The sequence below is a fragment of the Rhamphochromis sp. 'chilingali' genome (assembly GCF_963969265.1).
Source record: "Rhamphochromis sp. 'chilingali' genome assembly, chromosome: 9".
Classification (NCBI taxonomy): domain Eukaryota; kingdom Metazoa; phylum Chordata; class Actinopteri; order Cichliformes; family Cichlidae; genus Rhamphochromis; species Rhamphochromis sp. 'chilingali'.
In genome coordinates, this window is record NC_137936.1 from 26,925,808 (window position 1) to 26,944,290 (window position 18,483).

Genomic DNA, 18,483 nt, shown 5'->3' on the forward strand with positions numbered 1-18,483 from the left:
CATTTCTCCTAAAATTGTTTTAATAAACATTACTGTGTAACAGTGCAAGCAGTTTAACACCTTAAAAATGTATAACAATACACTGAAGTACTTTGAAGAATTGCACTGAAGAATTTAAAAAAAAAGTGAAATTCATATGCATTTAATTCATTTTTTTAGTTTTATCTGCTAAAAATTGTAATGAGGCATTCATGGTGATTGTTTTTTTTTTTTTTTTTACAGGCAGTCATTGACTACAAACTTATGATGAACCAGTTCATGAAAAACATTCAGACGTCTCACACCACATTGTAACCACCAGTAACAACAATTTGAAAGCAGCAGTTGTCGGGGTAAAAGAAGAAAGCACAAAAAACGAGCCAGTGTATTCCTATAAGTGGTCCTAAACTGGGATACAAGTGGAGGGTTGTGCCATGAAGGACATTTGGTGTAAAATCTTTGTTAAATCACATTTGGATCAGTGTGGCTGGATCAGACTGGTTTGGGTGATTAGGGATAGAGATGGGACTGCAAGTGAGAAACATGTTGAGTTGGTGAAAAGGGTATTTTGAGGAGCTGATGAATGAATAAAATGAGAGGAAGAGGAGATTTGATGGAGTAAAGACAGTGTAGGATGTACCTGTGGAGGTATGGATCTATGAAAGTGTGGTTAACTAGATTGTTCGACACAATTTTACCAAGTTTAGTGGTGGAGAAGAGGTTTAGTGGTACAGATGAAACAAACAAACAAAAAATGATATGCCTAAAGCTGTAGTATCTACTGATGCATTAAGTTCTTCACCCATCCAATGAAAATATGGGCAGGAATTGTTGAAACTAGCTTACCGGTAAGAGAGAAGTTGCCAATAAACAAACAGCAACATGGATTCATGGGAAAAAGAATGAACCTACTGCTGTTTGTTTGGAGATTGTTAATGGAAAACTGCATTGTGTCTTTGGGATCTCTAGAAAGCATGTGATAGGGTGACAAAAGAGGAACGTGTGGTAGTATGTGAGGAAGTCGACAAAAGAATATCAGTGCATATCATAGTCATGTACTGCATATCAGTACATATATAAAGACACTATGACAGAGGTGTACGGTTGATTTGATTCATTCATATTGTGGAGGTAATTTTTCTGAATTAATCAGTCTTTAAACTCGGTATACGCTATGCAATTTTGGGGTGTCTCTGACAAAAGAAAAACTACGTGAAAGCATCACCGTGATGCCTTTGCTTGCAACTTTAAAACAGTCAGGCATCTAAATATGCAATCAGTTTTTTATTGCAATAATCATCTGTCTTATCTTTGAAGAAGACAAAATTACATTCTTTTTCCTGTGCTGATGGACTGCCCCCTACTGTCCATTAAAAAGAATGCAGTTTTCAGACACTTCAGGCTCAGAAGCTATGCCCATCTTGCAAATGCATTTATAATCAACTCTTAAATGTGATATAATGTCAGTGTTTGTGAAGCTACATGGAAAACACTAATGAAACAAACAACGAGATCTGTTCTTGTGCTTTGAAAGTTGTACATAACATTTTTTCACAGAAAGTTCAAATTGCAAAGAAAAAAATGTAAATGGACAGTGATTAAATTGGGGTATATTTTATAACACAAAATCTGAACTGAAGAAGCTTCTTGGATGAGAGGTGAAACGTCTTCAAGCAACTTAAAGAAGTCCAGCCGCTTTTCTTTGCAAGCTCCTTTGACTACGATGACCTGTATGACTGAGAACCTTCACAGACATAACACAAAATCATTCAGTGTGTAATAAAATAAAATTCAATTCATAACATATAACTATTAAGGGTAGTAAGGGTACTTTTACATCACTTATAATATCTTTACTTTATTTTTTAATTTTTTTTTAACTTCCCTTAAAAATGCATCAGAGCGCTGCACACAAGAAATAAAAAAACAAAGCAAAACAAAAAAACCCACAAAAACTCTGTAACAACATATCTGTAATAAAGTTAAAAAAGGCGAGATTTTAATTTTCTCTTTGTTTTTTTAAATCATTATATGTAGATTTAGTTTATAGAGTATTTAAAAATGTTGGATCAGAGGATTTTCTTCTGTAATAGATCAGCCCCAAAGACAAAATTAATGCTCCCAAGAGCAAAGCACAAACTCCTCCAGTTAGAAAACTCCCGTCGGACTGTTTCAAGGAAGAATCTGCAACAAAACACCAGGACACATATTCATAATGATTGATAATACAGTGCTTATATATGTGTGTGTATGTATGTATGTATATATATATATATATATATATATATATATATATATATATATATATATTAGGGGTGCAACGATACACAAAATTCACGGTTCGGTTCGATACTTTGGTGTCACGGTTCGATATTTTTTCGATACAAAAAAATGTTCATGCATTTTTAATTTGTCATTTATTAAAATTATAAATATATATTTTAACTCAAAAGTACAGTTTTTAAATTTAACCCTAACCCTTGTGCGTGTTTTTTATTTTGACAGCGAATGCGCACCTGCGGACCACTTATGTGCAGCCCTGGTTATTTAGCTCATCATATTGCAGCCACAGAAATTATTTTGTCCATGAAACCATAAAGCTGCACTTTCTTTTTGCCTTATAGTCTGATTTGTCATAACTTCTCCGTTTTGTGGTAAGCTTTTCTTTGGCTGTCACTTCTTCACCCTGACCTGTCTTATTTGGCTCAGCAGAACTGAAATGCTTTTACACGCTCACTCACATAAGCTCAGCGATTCTCTGCGCGATCAACCTCTCACATGTTTAAGCTTGCTGCGGGAGATTTCACTTGTCATGTTTGCATAGTAAGCTAACGATTAATAAGACGATGTCAGAGGAATTGGTGCACAAATTATCATCACTCACAGATCAGTGCTGTCGCTCTCTATACACAGTTCGCACGATTGCAAAGTGAAAGCAAAAAAACAAGCGCAAATTCAAACGCAACTTCAATATGTCACATATTGACAGTGGCTCACCGATGCCAATGACATAATTACCCAGCTACATTTCTGAAAGAATGCAAAAGCATTGACATATATTTTTCCTACAATAGCCCGACGGGCAGGGAAGAGATAGATTTTGGTAGCCCGACTGAAAAAATCGCTAGCTCCGGGACGTCGGGCTAGCGATATTGCAAGCCCTGTATCTGATTGAGGAATCACTCATCTTTGGAAAAGAGAGTTTATTACAGAGAAATGGCTCTTTCCAAAATAAAAGCTATACTATCCGCTTCTTCTGGGCTATATTCTCAGCAGCATAAGGAGAATCATGTGCTAACAGCTGTCTAAATGACTCGGCTAAAGTTAGTAGCATGCTTGTTGTTTTTGTCTTTGCACTAGGATGATGTCGGCGTAAATGTGCAGTCATATTCATTGTGTTCCCACTAGTGCTTTCAGGTTAATCTCGTTGAAATGACCTTAACGCCACAACACGGCAAATCTCCTTAACGAGCTACCGCCGATCGCTCCGTGCATGGGGCTAGACAGCAAACACGTTAACGAGCTAACTGCGCTAACACACTAGTTCACACCAATGTAATTGAGCATTGCATGGCACATCCAACATACTGTTTTACTTTAGTCCATGACTCGCTTACCTTCAGGGTCATACGTCACATGAAAACCAAAATAATTCCAAACGCCAGATCTGAATGAGGTTCAATTTGCCTGTTGCAAGTAGAGCTTAACTTCTGTCTCGCTAGCTTGCCCTGCGCTCTTCCTTCTGACTATGCTGTCTGTGTTGAGCGCTCAGTGGATCTGCGCTCTACAGTGCAGCCTAGGCGGAGTAGTCGAACACAGATTCACTGAGCGCTCAACACAGACAGCATCGTCAGAAGGAAAATTGATAAAATAAATTACAAATGTTGTATTGTTCGATACATATGCGTACCGAACCGAAAGCACTGTATCGAACGGTTCAATATGGTTACGAATATCGTTGCACCCCTAATATATATATATATATATATATATATATATATATATATATATATATATATATATATATATATATATATATATATATATATAAGAACACTATTAATGTGCAGAATGATTGAATTTATCAACAGCATTTTGACTAAAATGATCTTGTCTGTCCTCACCCCAGTAAGAACTCTTGGGCTCCTTTAGGCTAACATGCTCTACCGTACAGGTGACTCTGTCCTCGGGGATAGGTGTGCACTCCAGATAAGAGTGAACCTGATAGGTACAGTCTCCATTTGTCATCACTTCACTTATGGTCACACCCTCAGTCACTTCCTGACCGTTCAGGTACCAAGTCACAAGGATGTGTTCGGGGTAGAAGTCATAAATGCTGCACACGAGTATTGTGTTATGGCTGGAAGTGTGGTCTCCCTCCTGGAGAGTCATGCTGGGTGCAGCTGAAATCAGAAGGTCAACAGCTTTAATGATGAAATTCATCATTCTGTAAACCAATGATTCTTACAATGTTGCAATGTGATGCCTGGTTTGATATAATTCAAAATTGTCATGAAACAATTAAATCTAAAACAATAGTCTTTGAAAATGCACTTAATTCTTTTTTTAAATGCAAAAAAAGAAAAATTGAACATTTTTATCAGGTACTTGAAATAAAGGTATTAAGGGAGAATCACGGCCAAGCAAATCATAAAGTACTAATGGAAGTGTTTAGTTTTAGGCTCGTGCTATCATTTATAGTCCTGTTCACGGTTTGGGGTTTTGCTCTTCAATTGAAATGTTAGAGTATAATTGCTGTATTACTGTTACAATAATGATTGTAAAATAGGAGGGTTATTACACCCATATTTGTTCTGCTGCTTTAAGATGATAAACTACATAAATGGATCCTTGCACTGTAATTTGGGATCATTTGTTTGGTAATTTAGCCCTTTTAAATACAGGAAGGAGTAATATGTTTACTTCCTATACTAAAGAAAAGGTCATTTCAAAAAAGGAAGGTTTAAGATTGTCCAAGTGTTTTGGTTTAGTTCTTTATCATTATAATTCCTGTCATTAAACACTGTAACACATTGCATGATTTTTTTTGTATTTGGAAGAAAATGTTTGTATTTTATATATATAATATTCTCTCTACTGATAGCAACGCATACATCTAGTATTTGAATATTCACCCATGTTTTCCACAGTTATGTTGAATACTACATCAACATTATCGACACATATCAGCTGTTTCTCCACTTTTCTCTGCAGAATGTCAGCGCTGTCTTCATTAAACCGAGATGCTGTGATTAATCCAGCTGGAGTGAGGCCCGTCCACTTGCCGACTGTGCTGTTGTACTGCATCGTAAACTCTTTGTTAAAATACCAGTCGATCAGATACTCCACTGTCTTCGGGTCTCTGGAGTGCACAGCACACCAAAAATCAGCAAACATGAAGTAGCCATCTTCATTAATGGAGCAATCTAAAAAGGAAAAGAAAAGGTTAATCAAAAATTGACACCGATTTGTCTTTCTGTGCCTTAATTGCACTTTCAAGCTCAGAGTAGTTCAACCCTCAGCAAAGCTTCCAGCCAAAAGAGTGCTTCCTCACATGTAGAAAAGATAAGGCCTCCTTTCAGCAGGGAGCTTGTGCAGCTGTGCTCTTGAAAAGCAGATTCAAAAGTTGCTTTTCACTCATTTGCTCAGGTATTGTCCCACTGGGTTGGACAAGTAAATCCAGGTCACACTCTGTTCAATGTAGTATTTTCATCAATCAAATTTAGATTTTTTTTGCCAGTATAAAAGGAACTAAAGCTCGCTCTCTATGGCGTTATTTTTGTGCCACTATTCTGAGCGCACGTAAAAAAAAAAAATGCAGGTGCAAGTGTTGCATTTTGAGGAGAAATTTATTTTGAGCAAAGAAAAGCTGAGTGAACAAAATTCATTGCTGCGTGCGGAATGAATTCAGTTTATTTTGTGACCCAGAAAGAGAAATATTTCAAACTCCGCCACTGCCTCGTTTGAGTTTTGGACGAAATGGATTCTGGGATATTGCATTTCGTCATTTCGAGCTGATTGGAGACAAGAACAGCCAATCAGATTTTTTTTTTTGCATCCAAGTCTGTGATTGGCTGGTTTTGTGGCACAAATATAACGGTGTACAGAAAGAGCTGAACGCGCATGGGCAGAAATGTTGAGAGCGCGAGCAACACATTGCAAGCAAGCGCAAATGCAAAAACTGAGCGAGAGAGGCTGCTATTGTGTGTGTGTGGATAATAGCAAACACTGAAATACATTTTTTGCACCCAGCAATGATTTTTGTTCACTCAAATTTAGCTTTTCGTCGCTCAAATTAAAATTCTCCTCAAAATGCAACACTTGCACCTGCAATTTTTTTTTTACTTGCGCTCAGAATAGTGGCACAAAAATAACGCCATACCTCTCTGGTAATGAATGAGTTTTGAATTTGCAGGCGGAGTCACTTGATCATTTTGAAAATGTTCACATTGAAACTTCTTTTGTGTAAACATAATGTCCAATGTGACGGTATCTGTTTCTTCATTTTATGAATTCCTGTAGATAAGAACAGGAAAGCCAGTCAATCAGCCCTGACTTTGCTACAGACAACACAAAGTGTCAGATTTGGCCTTCTGTGTGGCTTTGCAAAATGTGTGAACTGCGAAGCTTCTTTTTAATAGTAATAATAGTAATAATAATAATTAATTTTATTCAAAAGCACCTTTCAAGACACCTAAGGACACTTAACAATAGAATAAAACACATAGAACAATGACAAAATGAAGAACAATAAGAAAATAAATGAAATTAAACACAAGATCAAATAAACAATAAGTTCACGGTGAATGTGCAGATATGAACAGATTTTTGGGTTCTCTCCCACATTTTAAATCTTGATTCAGGTTTTGAGTTGAGATTTAAAATGGGGGAGAGAACCAATGTTTCTTTAATCTGGGGGTAGAAAGTTCCACAGGCAGAGCAGCTGAAAGCTCTGCTTCGCATAGCCCTGAAATACATAAAGAAGGCAAAGCCAGCTAGATAGAAGAAGAAGAAGATCGAAGTGAGTGGGCAGAAGAATAGAATAGAATAGAATAGAATTCAACTTTATTGTCACTGCACATGTCACAGGTACAAGGCAACGAAATGCAGTTTGCATCCATCCAGAAGTGCTTTAGCCATGATATAGATATATTACAAATATATATTAGCAATAATATAGATATGTGAGTATATTACAGAAATGGGTCTATTAAGGTATGTTATAATGCACACGGTATGAAGTATGTTATGAATATGCTATAACTATAAGTATGTACAGGCTGTAGTGAGTACAAGCTATGAACAGGATATAAATATGAAAAACTATACAGAATATGAAATAAAAAAAACTATACAGAAATATGAGATATGCAGCTATACAGAAATGTGAACTAGAAGAAGTAGTGCTTAAGAGGTCAGAAAGGTAAGAAGGAGCAAAGTTATGAAGGGCCTTGAAGGAGAGCAGAAGAAGCTTGTACACTATTGGGAATTTTACAGGGAGCCAATGAAGTTCCTGAAGGATTTGGGTGATGTGCTGGTAGAAAGGGATTCTGACAGCAGTTTTGAACCAGTTAAAGCTTATGGAGGGATTTTTGGGGGAGACCATGCAAGAGAGAATTACAATAGTCAAGGCGGGAGGTAACGAGACTATGGACAAGAATGGATGCAGACTGGGTGGAAAGAGAAGGACATAATTGGTTAATGTTGCGTAGAGGAAAATAGACAGAACATGTGAGGTTACTGATGTGAATGTAGCATTAGCTAAATCAATCTGAAACATTATACGTGGTAAACCTAAAACTAAAGTTTTTCAAACTGCGTTTTGACAACATTACTGAAGAAAACACTGCACACCAATGAGACTTCATGTAAAAATCTTGTGGCCAGTGTATAAAAGTTGATGTATTTACTTAGACTAGAGTCAATTTGATTTAGCTTTAGATTGTTTCATTTCCCCAAATTCAAACATCTAAATGGGGAACTTGACCTGAGCAGAAATGCTGTCTTGCGCTGGTGTTACGAATCGTGATAACAAGGTTTGTGATCACAGAGCCACACAACTGAAATTTATAGTCTGCTTCCATTCAAATAAATCCACTATGTTAACGTAAAAGACGTATGGCACAAAGTACAGCATGTACACCAGCACTGTGTAAACACTGGACCTTGTGGTCATATTAAGGTTAGCATATAAAGTGCAGTACAGTCATAACCTTGTACTATATACTATACCCCGTAGTATATAGTAACCTTTGAAAATGTGCTTCATGTAAATAGCAAAAGTACTCACCAACCATAAATAAAGAGAAGAAACACAGAAGCAAGTACTTGAAGCGGGTCATGCTGAAACCAGAATGAGGCACCCCTGTTGCTGGTTTTTAAACCAACCGCTGTGGCGTTTGAGAACGACTCTTTCCTTTCAGATACACTTACACTTTCAGTTCACTCTGAACCTGGTGCTGTTTCATTATCTAGTATTCCAGGCATTTCTCCTTAAAATCTGTTTATACACCGACGATTTGCAACGGTAAAAGCGTTTTAAAAAACTTTCACAAATGAAACAACCGGCTGAGGAAAATAAATGTAAAGAGCCCTTTTTAAAATGTCTGTGCATTTATTTTTGTTTTCTATTTATACCTGCTATAAACTGTAACGTTGCGTTTAGACACTCACAGGGATTCTTTGTTGACCTCAAACAGTCACTCACTCATGATCATAAACTCATAATGAACAAGTGAAAAAAAAATCCAGATCATGAAAAACAGTTTGACTTCTCACAGCAGCTGTAATTAACACTAACAAGAATGTGAAAGCAACAGCTGTCAAGCTGAAAGAAAGACTTCCTCTTTTTCTCTCTGAGAAGTGGGAAGTGGGCAGAAGTGTGTCTCGCCTCCTCTTGGCTCCTGCAACATCCTCGGGTTAGCTGCCACGCCTGTCGCTCATCTTCTCACTAGCACTGTGGATTTAAGGACTGGCTTTCCAGTAGATTGTTGTCATTCCTGTATTGATAATTACCCTAAATTCAACTCATGTTTAACTGCTGTTGGTGCTCCAGTTTCCCGTCTCTGGTAGTTTCTAGAATGTATTTCTGGTGATGTATGAGATATATGGATTTCTGGAAAAGGTAAAATCTAAAGAAAACTACATTCTGTAGAAAAATTAAGGATGCTTACCTGCAAAGATGGGCAGTAACGAGTTAAAAGTAACGTGTTACTGTGATCCGATTACCTTTTTCAAGTAACGTGTAAAGTAAGAGATTACTGTTGCAAAAAAAGTAATTAGATTAATGTTACTTTCCCATAAGCATGCTGCATTACTGCATTACAAAACCGTGATTTTGTTTGTGAGAGTGTCTTATGGCACTTGTGTGTGTCGTGACATTGGTGAGAGCAAGAGACGTGTAGATCAACAATGGATAATATGGAGTACGGGAGAAACCAAGCACACCATTGTTTTTCTTGTGACATTACCAATAAGTTTTATGTGTCACATGGCCCTCATCCTATTGAAAAAACAAAAGTTGTATCCAAGATGGCCGACTTCTAAATGGCCACCATGGTCACCAGACATCTTGAGGAGTTTGCCCCCTCACATATACTAATGTGCCATAAACAGGACTTTAATATCACCAACCATTCCCATTTTATTACGGTGTATCCATATAAATGGCTTCTGTTTTCATCCCCAATAGAAGATTCATCCCCATAAAAAGTCAAATAAAAGTTCCCTCAATATCCACCTGCTCTGAGGTACATGTCTGGTTAGTCTCTGTATTAGATCTCTGCTTGAGCAGAGCAGAAACAAATGGTGCAAATGATTTTTCTGCAGTTTTTGGATACAATAACAGGTCTATAGGTCTACAAATGAAATTCATACTCACTGAAAACAGAGATATTGATCTATTGGAAAACAATGAGTAAATCTGTGATATGAGGTAGTGACTTTATTTAGGCCTAGTGTTCTGAAGAAATGACTCTTTTTGTAAGTTATGCAAGCCTCCTTTTATCCATTGATTAAAACCAGTGATTCTCTTAAAATGCGCAACTCCTATTTAAGGCCACCAGATGTCACTGCTGACCTTTCAAAAAGTAAGACCAACTTTTTATTTATCTCATGGTTTTAGCTCTCTCTTTTGCGCTTTATGCACCAGGGCTCAGTTTTTGGATTCTGACTTTGACTAAGAAGCCCTTCATCTCAGTTTTCACATCTCACATGTTTTAGTGAATTCTAAAAATAACAAGGAGCATAATGCTTCCTCAGTGCAAACGTTTGGCTTACTTCAGCTGTTTAAAACTGCACTCTTTTTGTATATAAAGAATACTAAACTTGCAGTATATTAAAGTATATACTGCTTTAAGTTCAGTTCTATATATACTAGAGCTAAAATATATACTTCTTAAATGTGGGTATGCTGATTGCCTGTCTAGTGTAAAGCTCTGTTTTGATGATACAAAGTTCACCAAACTCTCGAGTACAAGAACAGTTATGGGAAACTGATCCACAAACCATCAAGAGATTAGACATGGAACAATTAAGAAAGCAGATCAGCATTTAATGCAGTTTCATATGAGTCCTTAAAATAGTTGCAACCTTATAATCTATTGATGCTTATTTTTCATCTGTCCTCTCTCATATGTGTTTGTGTTCATTAATATTTTCCACTTTTGAATTCTAGACCAATGAGTCATTGGTGGAGCGAATTATTTTGACTCATCCACATCAGGTTATCAAATTTACATTAAAAATAAATACATTTAGATTTCACATTACTGATGCAATGTCCTTATATGGTTCTAATATATGTCATTATATGGACCAAATATTCATTATGTGGACCAAATATTCACTGCAGACACCAAATCTACTTCCAATACTTCATTACAAAGATATGCTGTTAGTAAATCATTTGTTTTTACTAACCTTTGGGAGTTTGCATGTTCTCCCTGTGTCTGCGTGGGTTGTCTCCAGGTACTCCAGGCTTCCTCCCGTAGTACAAAGACACGCAGTTAGTGGGATTAGGTTAACTGGAAATTTCTAAGATGAAAATTAAACGATATTAAAAAATCATGGTGATTTTTCTGATTGTGACTTTGAATGAACTTATCATTCGTAGTCATGAACTTATAAGACAGCTAACATCACAAAGTGGGAGATTTCTAATGAAACAAATCACCTTTTTTTCATCACTGCAGCTAAATTTACAGTACTGCAACAATTATCTCTCTTACCTTTTGAGAATGCAATGTCTTTTTTTTTCCTTTTTGCAATTACAGACTCTGCCAGCCTTATACCAGAACAAAAGAAATGCAGTGGGAAATCATATTTGCTAACAGAATTTGTAACAAGACAGCTAAAGGTTAAGCTAAGTGAGTGGCCGCTTGAATGCGCAGTATTGTGTGGTCTAAAAAAGTAAGAAGAAGTGGAGAAGTAATGGAGGGAGACAGAGAAAGAGCAGGGTGTTCAGTCCTAAATGTGTTCTGCCCGGACAGCCACATGCAACCATCTGCACTACCACAGTTAGTATTACACAGCCTGATTCTGAAAGGAGACACCAAAAATAAGCAGCAGCAGCAGCTTATGGCATCCACCACACCATCAAGGAGGAAAGATTCAAGGCCCAACAGCTGAAATAAAATGCAACAATTAAATGACCTTAATAGCAGTTTACTATAAAATCAAAATAAATATTAAAGTATGTAAAGACAACATTTAATTTTCGAAATGGTGATGTAATATCGAAATATCAAAACTGACTTAAGGCTTAATAGACAGCCATTCACACACCATCTGAGTGGAGACTACAAAGAACCGAAAGCAGATAATATATACACAGGAGGGAATTGTGGGCAGTGTGAACACACCTGTGAACTCAGCTGAACAAAATCTAACTGACGAAACAGGGGAAAGAAAACTGAGCGTGATTCACACAAGACAAGGAACTGTCAAAATAAAATAGGAAGTGACTAAGACATACAAACTTAAGACAGAGACGGGAAAGAGGGGGAGACAGAAGGATAAAACACAGATAATTATGGGAACAGGAAGGGATACATTGTGCAAGACAAAGATGAGACTGGCACAGACTGGACAGGGAAAAGAGGAACTAACATAATCAAACAAGGACCAAGAAATAGAAATAACGAAGTTTAAAGGCACTCAAGAACTTGAACATAAGTATCTCATAATTCCAAAGAAGTAAATCAGAGGTCCAGGACAGGGTCCCACTTTGCTAAGCCATCCAATGGGCTGAAATCAACCCTGTAGCTGCTTGACTCTGGTCTGAGGCCAGTATGCTTGACACCCTCACTACAAATTCATACAAAAATAATACAAAGTCATACAGGAGGCATTACAGAAGGCCTTTTCTCTATACCTGGAAATGACCATTTAATTTGAATATATTTTCCAAAATCTTCTCTGTTGTCACTCATTACTGCACCTTTGACAAATAGTGTTTTCTCAACAAAGACCCCCAGTGCTATCGGGTGTGTGCCTTTACGTCAGTGCACTTGGTACTTTAACCCCCTCTGATGCAGCTGCTGTTTGCTGTAGAGTTCGACTCACGCACTGAACAGTTCAGACCGAGCCTGAATGACACATTTCAGTCTGTTTTCTATCGGCTGCTGTCACTCTGGTGACGCTCTGACACACCTTTGACACACCTTTGACACACCTTTGACACACCTTTGACACACCTTTGACACATGCCACCCAACAGATCCTTTTAGAAATTTTAACTTGCAAAGGTCTTTCTTGCGTTTTACAAATGATTTATTATGTATCTTTTTTGTAGTCTCTTTGGTGAAAAGACAGAAAAGACATTTTGTTGATCACCAGAAATATACAAACATCATTCCCAGCAATCAAAATGCTTGATTTAGGTCATTCTACTTGGTACCTGATTTCAGCTAAATACTTCTGATATCTGCACTGCAGGACGAGTAGTAATACTATGTAAATGTGTCTTTTTGTAAGCTATGTTTATTAGGAAAACTCACCTTTTTCACTTTGGTCTTTGCAGTTTTTGTTCATTTTCTCTTTTTAGCTCATTTTCTATTCCTGCAGCAATGCTGCAGTGCTCAGCCATCAGAAGGTATTTGATTTGATCTTTAAGTCACTGGTCTTTTAAACTGATTAGCTGTCTGTAGCTCATAAATCCATCCTGCCTTATCTGGACCTTCTTTCTTTACAGATAAAACTATTCAATCACTTTCATTCTCTCACCACTCAGTGACATATATTAACTATATATATATATACACACACATATATTAGTTAAACCAGCCAGCTGTTTTTCTAACCCCTTGTGTTATTCAGGGTTGGAGGCCTCTCAGTTTCCATAGATCGAAAGGCAGGGAACACCCAGTCTACTGCAGGGCTAGAGTTAAAAACTGGGACATTTATTAATTTATTTTTGCTTTGTTAGTGTAGATCTTTGCTAATAGTAGAAAAGCACCTAAACAACCTGCAGTCTCTCATTTTGGTGGAACACATGGCAAATGTGAGCAGGATATCTGATATGAGGTGTTGACTGTCTTCACCAGTTAGCACGCTGCCAACCACACCACAGGCAAAACTGGAGATAGCATATCTGTTTGTGCCAATTTTCCCTGTTAGTGAATGTTTCCATGATATATACACTGTATACTCTTGTTGCATAGATGATGACATAATAGCTCAAAGACATTGTGTTCAGTGATGTTTGCACTTGTAAGCAACCCAGCCACCTCATGCTGATAGTGGCACAAAACATCTGAGTTTTTGATTGTAAAGAAAGAAATTTTCCACAATCACAGCCTTTTCATCCTTTCCACCCAAGTTTTGTTGCTGGCTTCTAACTTGAGCAAAAACAGAAACCAGGTACTGTAAAGTGAAACGGTGATCTGCTGAACATGCATTTGTTTTGCAAGGTGAGGAAATGAGTTAGAAAATAAAGGTCTCTCATTTATTTAAAACATTGTACAGGCACTGGTCAGAGACACACAGAGACCTCTGAAAAATAACAGTGTCAGCTGTTCACCAAGTCGCTGTTATTGATGAATACAATCGGTGCAGCACTATCAGTGTTCTTGTCCCAGAAAGCTCATAAACAGACTGCTTCTCTCTCTCTTTATCTCTCTCTCTCTCTCGCTCTCTCTCTCTCTCTCTCTCTCTCTCTCTCTCTCTCTCTCTCTCTCTCTCTCTGTCTCTATGTCACTCCAAAGGTATTGTAAGTTCTGACATTACTCACATTACTCACTTAAACCTACCATGTTTGTCACTGTATAAACCAGTGGTGAATTGTGACAGTCTATAAATGTCAGTGCAGCAGCACTCGTAGCTATTAAATGCTGGAAACCTAGACCAGCCATATACAGAGTTTTTTTTCCTTCATAAGGAAGGGATTAATCATCTTGAGCCAAGCTGTTAATGGTAAAGTTTACCTCGATGTGATGGAACCAGCTAGTCATGAATCATAAATGGCCATTGCCTGAAGCTTTTCTCATCTCACTGTGGCAGTTTCCATTTATGATATTCCACTCTGCAGTATTTAAAATTCATCTGTCTAAAATTCGAGTATTTATATACATTTATTGGTTAATTAGACTTGTTTGACTAATGTGTTCAATGAAGTGCTTCATAATCAGTGAGAAACAAATTGCAGTTTTTATGACTGCAATTTGTTCCTCAGTGCAGGCAAAGCAGGCCTACTTGTTGTTCCCAGAGTATTTAAAAGTAGAATGGGAGGCAGAGCCTTCAGTTTTCAGGCCCCTCTTCTGTGGAACCAGCTCCCAGTTTGGATTCGGGAGACAGACAGTATCTCTACTTTTAAGATTAGGCTTAAAACTTTCCTTTTTGCTAAAGCATATAGTTAGGGCTGAACCAGGTGACCCTGAATCCTCCCTTAGTTATGCTGCAATAGACGTAGGCTGCCGGGGGGATTCCCATGATGCATTGAGTTTTTCCTTTCCAGTCACCTTTCTCGCTCACTATGTGTTAACAGACCTCTCTGCATCGAATCGTACCTGTTATTAACATCTGTCTCTCTTCCACAGCATGTCTTTATCCTGTTTTCCTTCTCTCACCCCAACCGGTCGCAGCAGATGGCCGCCCCTCCCTGAGCCTGGTTCTGCCGGAGGTTTCTTCCTGTTAAAAGGGAGTTTTTCCTTCCCACTGTCGCCAAAGTGCTTGTTCATAGGGGGTCATATGATTGTTGGGTTTTTCTCTGTATCTATTATTATAGGATATACTGTACAATATAAAGCGCCTTGAGGCGACTTTTGTTGTGATTTGGCGCTATATAAATAAAATGGAATTGAATTGAATTGAATTGAATGACTATTTTGACAGTGAAGGTATCCCTGTATCTATAATAATACATCAGGAGATAAAAGCTTTAGAAAGCTTTGCCCTCTTAGGTAGGTTGGGATCTGTAGTGTATTAAAGGACATCTTCAGTTTACACTAAACTATTGTTTATTGTATTGAGAATTTTTCCTCAAAGATAAATTCTGAGGTCACATTTGCCCTAAGAGCTGGGACCTTCCCCTCAAGACAAAAATAATTCTGGATACTGTTTGAAATAGAATGAAGATTTAAATCTTATATTTAAAAATTATTTGACAGAATAAATAGTAAAGGAAAGCACTGCAATGGGTTCAGGAAGACATGTGAAGACCACTGTCAGCGGGTAGCTTGTCACTATTGCCCAAAGTGCAAATTAAAGTCTACCATGCAAAGAAAAATACATACATAGACACGATCCAGCAAAGCTGCCATCTACTCTGGGTCTGAGCTCAGTCCGAATGGACTTGGAAAAGGGTAAAATTATTCTGAGCAATTAAAATCTGAAGTTATTTTTGACACCATGTCCTCTGAGCTAATGAGGAGAGGGCTCATCAAGCTTGTTACCAGCACACAGTTGAAAAGCCAGCATCTGTGATGATATGGAAGTGTATTATTACAGGTGGTATGGGTAACTTCCACATCTGTGAAGGTCCCATTAATACAAAATTATATAGAAAGATATTTTGAAAGCAATAACTGCTTCAAAAATCCAGATGACATATTTTTCTGTAAAGGTGAGCTTTTAGCAAGACAAAGCCAAACTCCACACTGACAACACCATAGCTTTGAAATAAAAGATGCCAAACTTGCAGGCCTGCAGCAGCACCTATCACCCACTGCAAACATCTGGCAACATGGAGGAGGAGCCAAATATATACAAGGGACCTGGAAAACATTTAGCCCCAAACCTAAATCACTTCAAATGAATAAACAGGTTCCTCATTGATTTCTTGATGTGTAAATGAACTAGTTTTCGCTCCCGTTGCAAGGTGACAACTTATCATCCTAAAGAAGTATCTGTCATCTGTTCACATACAAAAGATAAGATGCATGAATGTTTGTTTGCATTATGTTAAAGCAGCATTAAATGATTTTCTTGACCTATTGGAGCATATAGCACAAGCTGGAAGCAGTTCTGACACATTATCATTTTTTTAAGTTCGCAGCATGAACATGTTAACAAATACTCAGGAGAAACATATTATGCAGTAGAGTTGTGTTTAATTAGTTCAAAATGTAGTTTTGTTAAGATCTGACAATATTAGCTTCCATTCACTTACATCCCGTTGCTGCAGTTTTGTTCAGATTCCATTCGGTTTGAGCTGTGCTGATAATATGAGCGTCATTAAAGTTGAAGATCCTCTGGGTATTTTTGTTTTATGACAGCTGACAGTTCTTGAATAACTGAACATATTGTTCATGAAACACTTGAGCTGCAGGTGTTACACAACTTTAAGGGCCATTGTCGAGGAGTTTCCTTTTTATTACATCTTGTTGTCTTCAACCTTCAGTCGGACCCTGTGTGAGGTTACTCCTGTTCACTGCTGTTTCTATATAACTGCTCAGATGTACTGACATTTGTCCACTTGGCTCCACAAACCATGTTCAGGAAAATATCCCCCCTTAATTGCAACACTATCATGCATTCAGTTATATTTAGAGACAATATCTACACTAAAAGTAGCACTCCACTCCTATCAGTACTACAACAAGTACTAAGTTTAGCTACAATTGCTATAACCACTACTACTTGCCTTTTCCTATCAATGATGATGGTACTCCTTCTGTAGGAGGAAAGTGGGTTAATACTAGAGCTACTACCAGTACAAGTACAATTATACTTTATTAGTTTAACAAATTGTTGCAATAATTTTTCACAGGACTCTATAGGGTCTGTAGAGCTAATCAAATGTGCTTGATTAACTGATCAAGGTCAGATGGTGCAATGCTTAATGGTCAAACTGCAAAAAACCCAAGAGCTACACCTCAAACCTTACAGGTCATGTTAACGTTCATAATATTACAAATTAACAAATATTAAACAAATACATCTTGTTTAAATGTATTACCAATCTGCAGTTTGCAAAGGTTCTGGAACAATATCTTTTGGATCAAAGTGGACAGGTTTGGACATAATGCACAGCCACAAAAATAATAGCATATTAGCGTATCACCACCAGCATCTGTCAGTAGGGTGGCGAAAAGGTGAAGATTGGGGCAAGATCTGTAGCCATACTACATAGGAATCATAGCCCCTTGTGGTCATTGAGTCAACCATGAAGTATTGCAGAAAATCAAATCTGAGACCATCTGTCCAACAGCTAATGTTTAGTTAGGACAACAATCCGAAGAAGACCAGCAAATCTACAACAGAATGCTGTGTCTGGACCTTAAAAGAGCCGTGCAGAAATGAATGCCCACTAACTTCAGAATTCAGTGGTGTGAGAGACTGCTAAAGTCATGAAGAAAATTATTACTTCTAATCATTGGTGCTAAAGGTGGTTTTACAAGCTTTAGACTCATAAGCTGTTATTAATTATTCACAGGATTAGACTCCTATGAGACTGCACACTTATACAAGCTGAACCTGTGTACACTGCAAACAATCCAAGCCAGTCTTATTGTCACTGTTATTAAGCTTGTCCCTGTACTGTGACCAAGCTATATCATTGCCTACCAACTGTTACCTTTTTGAACTGTAGCACAGTTACTGTAGAGCCTTCTGGTGCTTTTTGTTAGTCAGTCTAATACAGATGCAGACATTTCAGAGATGTTGTTTTTCTACTTCAAGCTAAAATTTTGTTATAATTCATAGATTATATTAAATTAAAGTAAAAATGCAATATTTTTTTCCAAATCTCACTCCTGGCTGGCAATGAGGATAATGAGACCTGTTGTACAAAGTTGTCCTATGTGCCATTGGGTCGTTTTAACATCATTCATTTTGGATTCAGAATAATCAAGCTGAGTGAAACTCTACTTTCTGTCAGTGTGTAACTACATGAGATGTCTTTAAATAATATAAAGAAGTGCAATTTTAACAGTAGATCTCAGTTTATGTTTGACACCCCTGCCTTACAGGAAAGGAACTGTGCAAATCAATGCAAAGTGGTTCTGAGTAATAACATTTGCAAACACATCTATACTGATGGGAGTGGTCTTTTCCAGGACAATAATG

The 18,483-nt window shown here is 37.5% G+C and overlaps 1 protein-coding gene across 1 annotated transcript; it reads right to left on the bottom strand.

Moving 5' to 3' along the window:
* Positions 1-1,308: 1,308 nt before the first annotated feature.
* LOC308402534 (rano class II histocompatibility antigen, A beta chain-like) lies at positions 1,309-8,321 on the bottom strand (the record flags this gene model as incomplete). The annotated part of the gene is made up of 4 exons (XM_080891445.1): positions 1,309-2,163; positions 4,104-4,382; positions 5,115-5,405; positions 8,270-8,321. The coding sequence occupies 4 exons, from the start codon at positions 8,319-8,321 to the stop codon at positions 2,024-2,026; spliced, it is 762 nt and encodes a 253-aa protein (XP_080747571.1). The 3' UTR covers positions 1,309-2,023.
* Between the last annotated feature and the right edge of the window lie 10,162 nt (positions 8,322-18,483).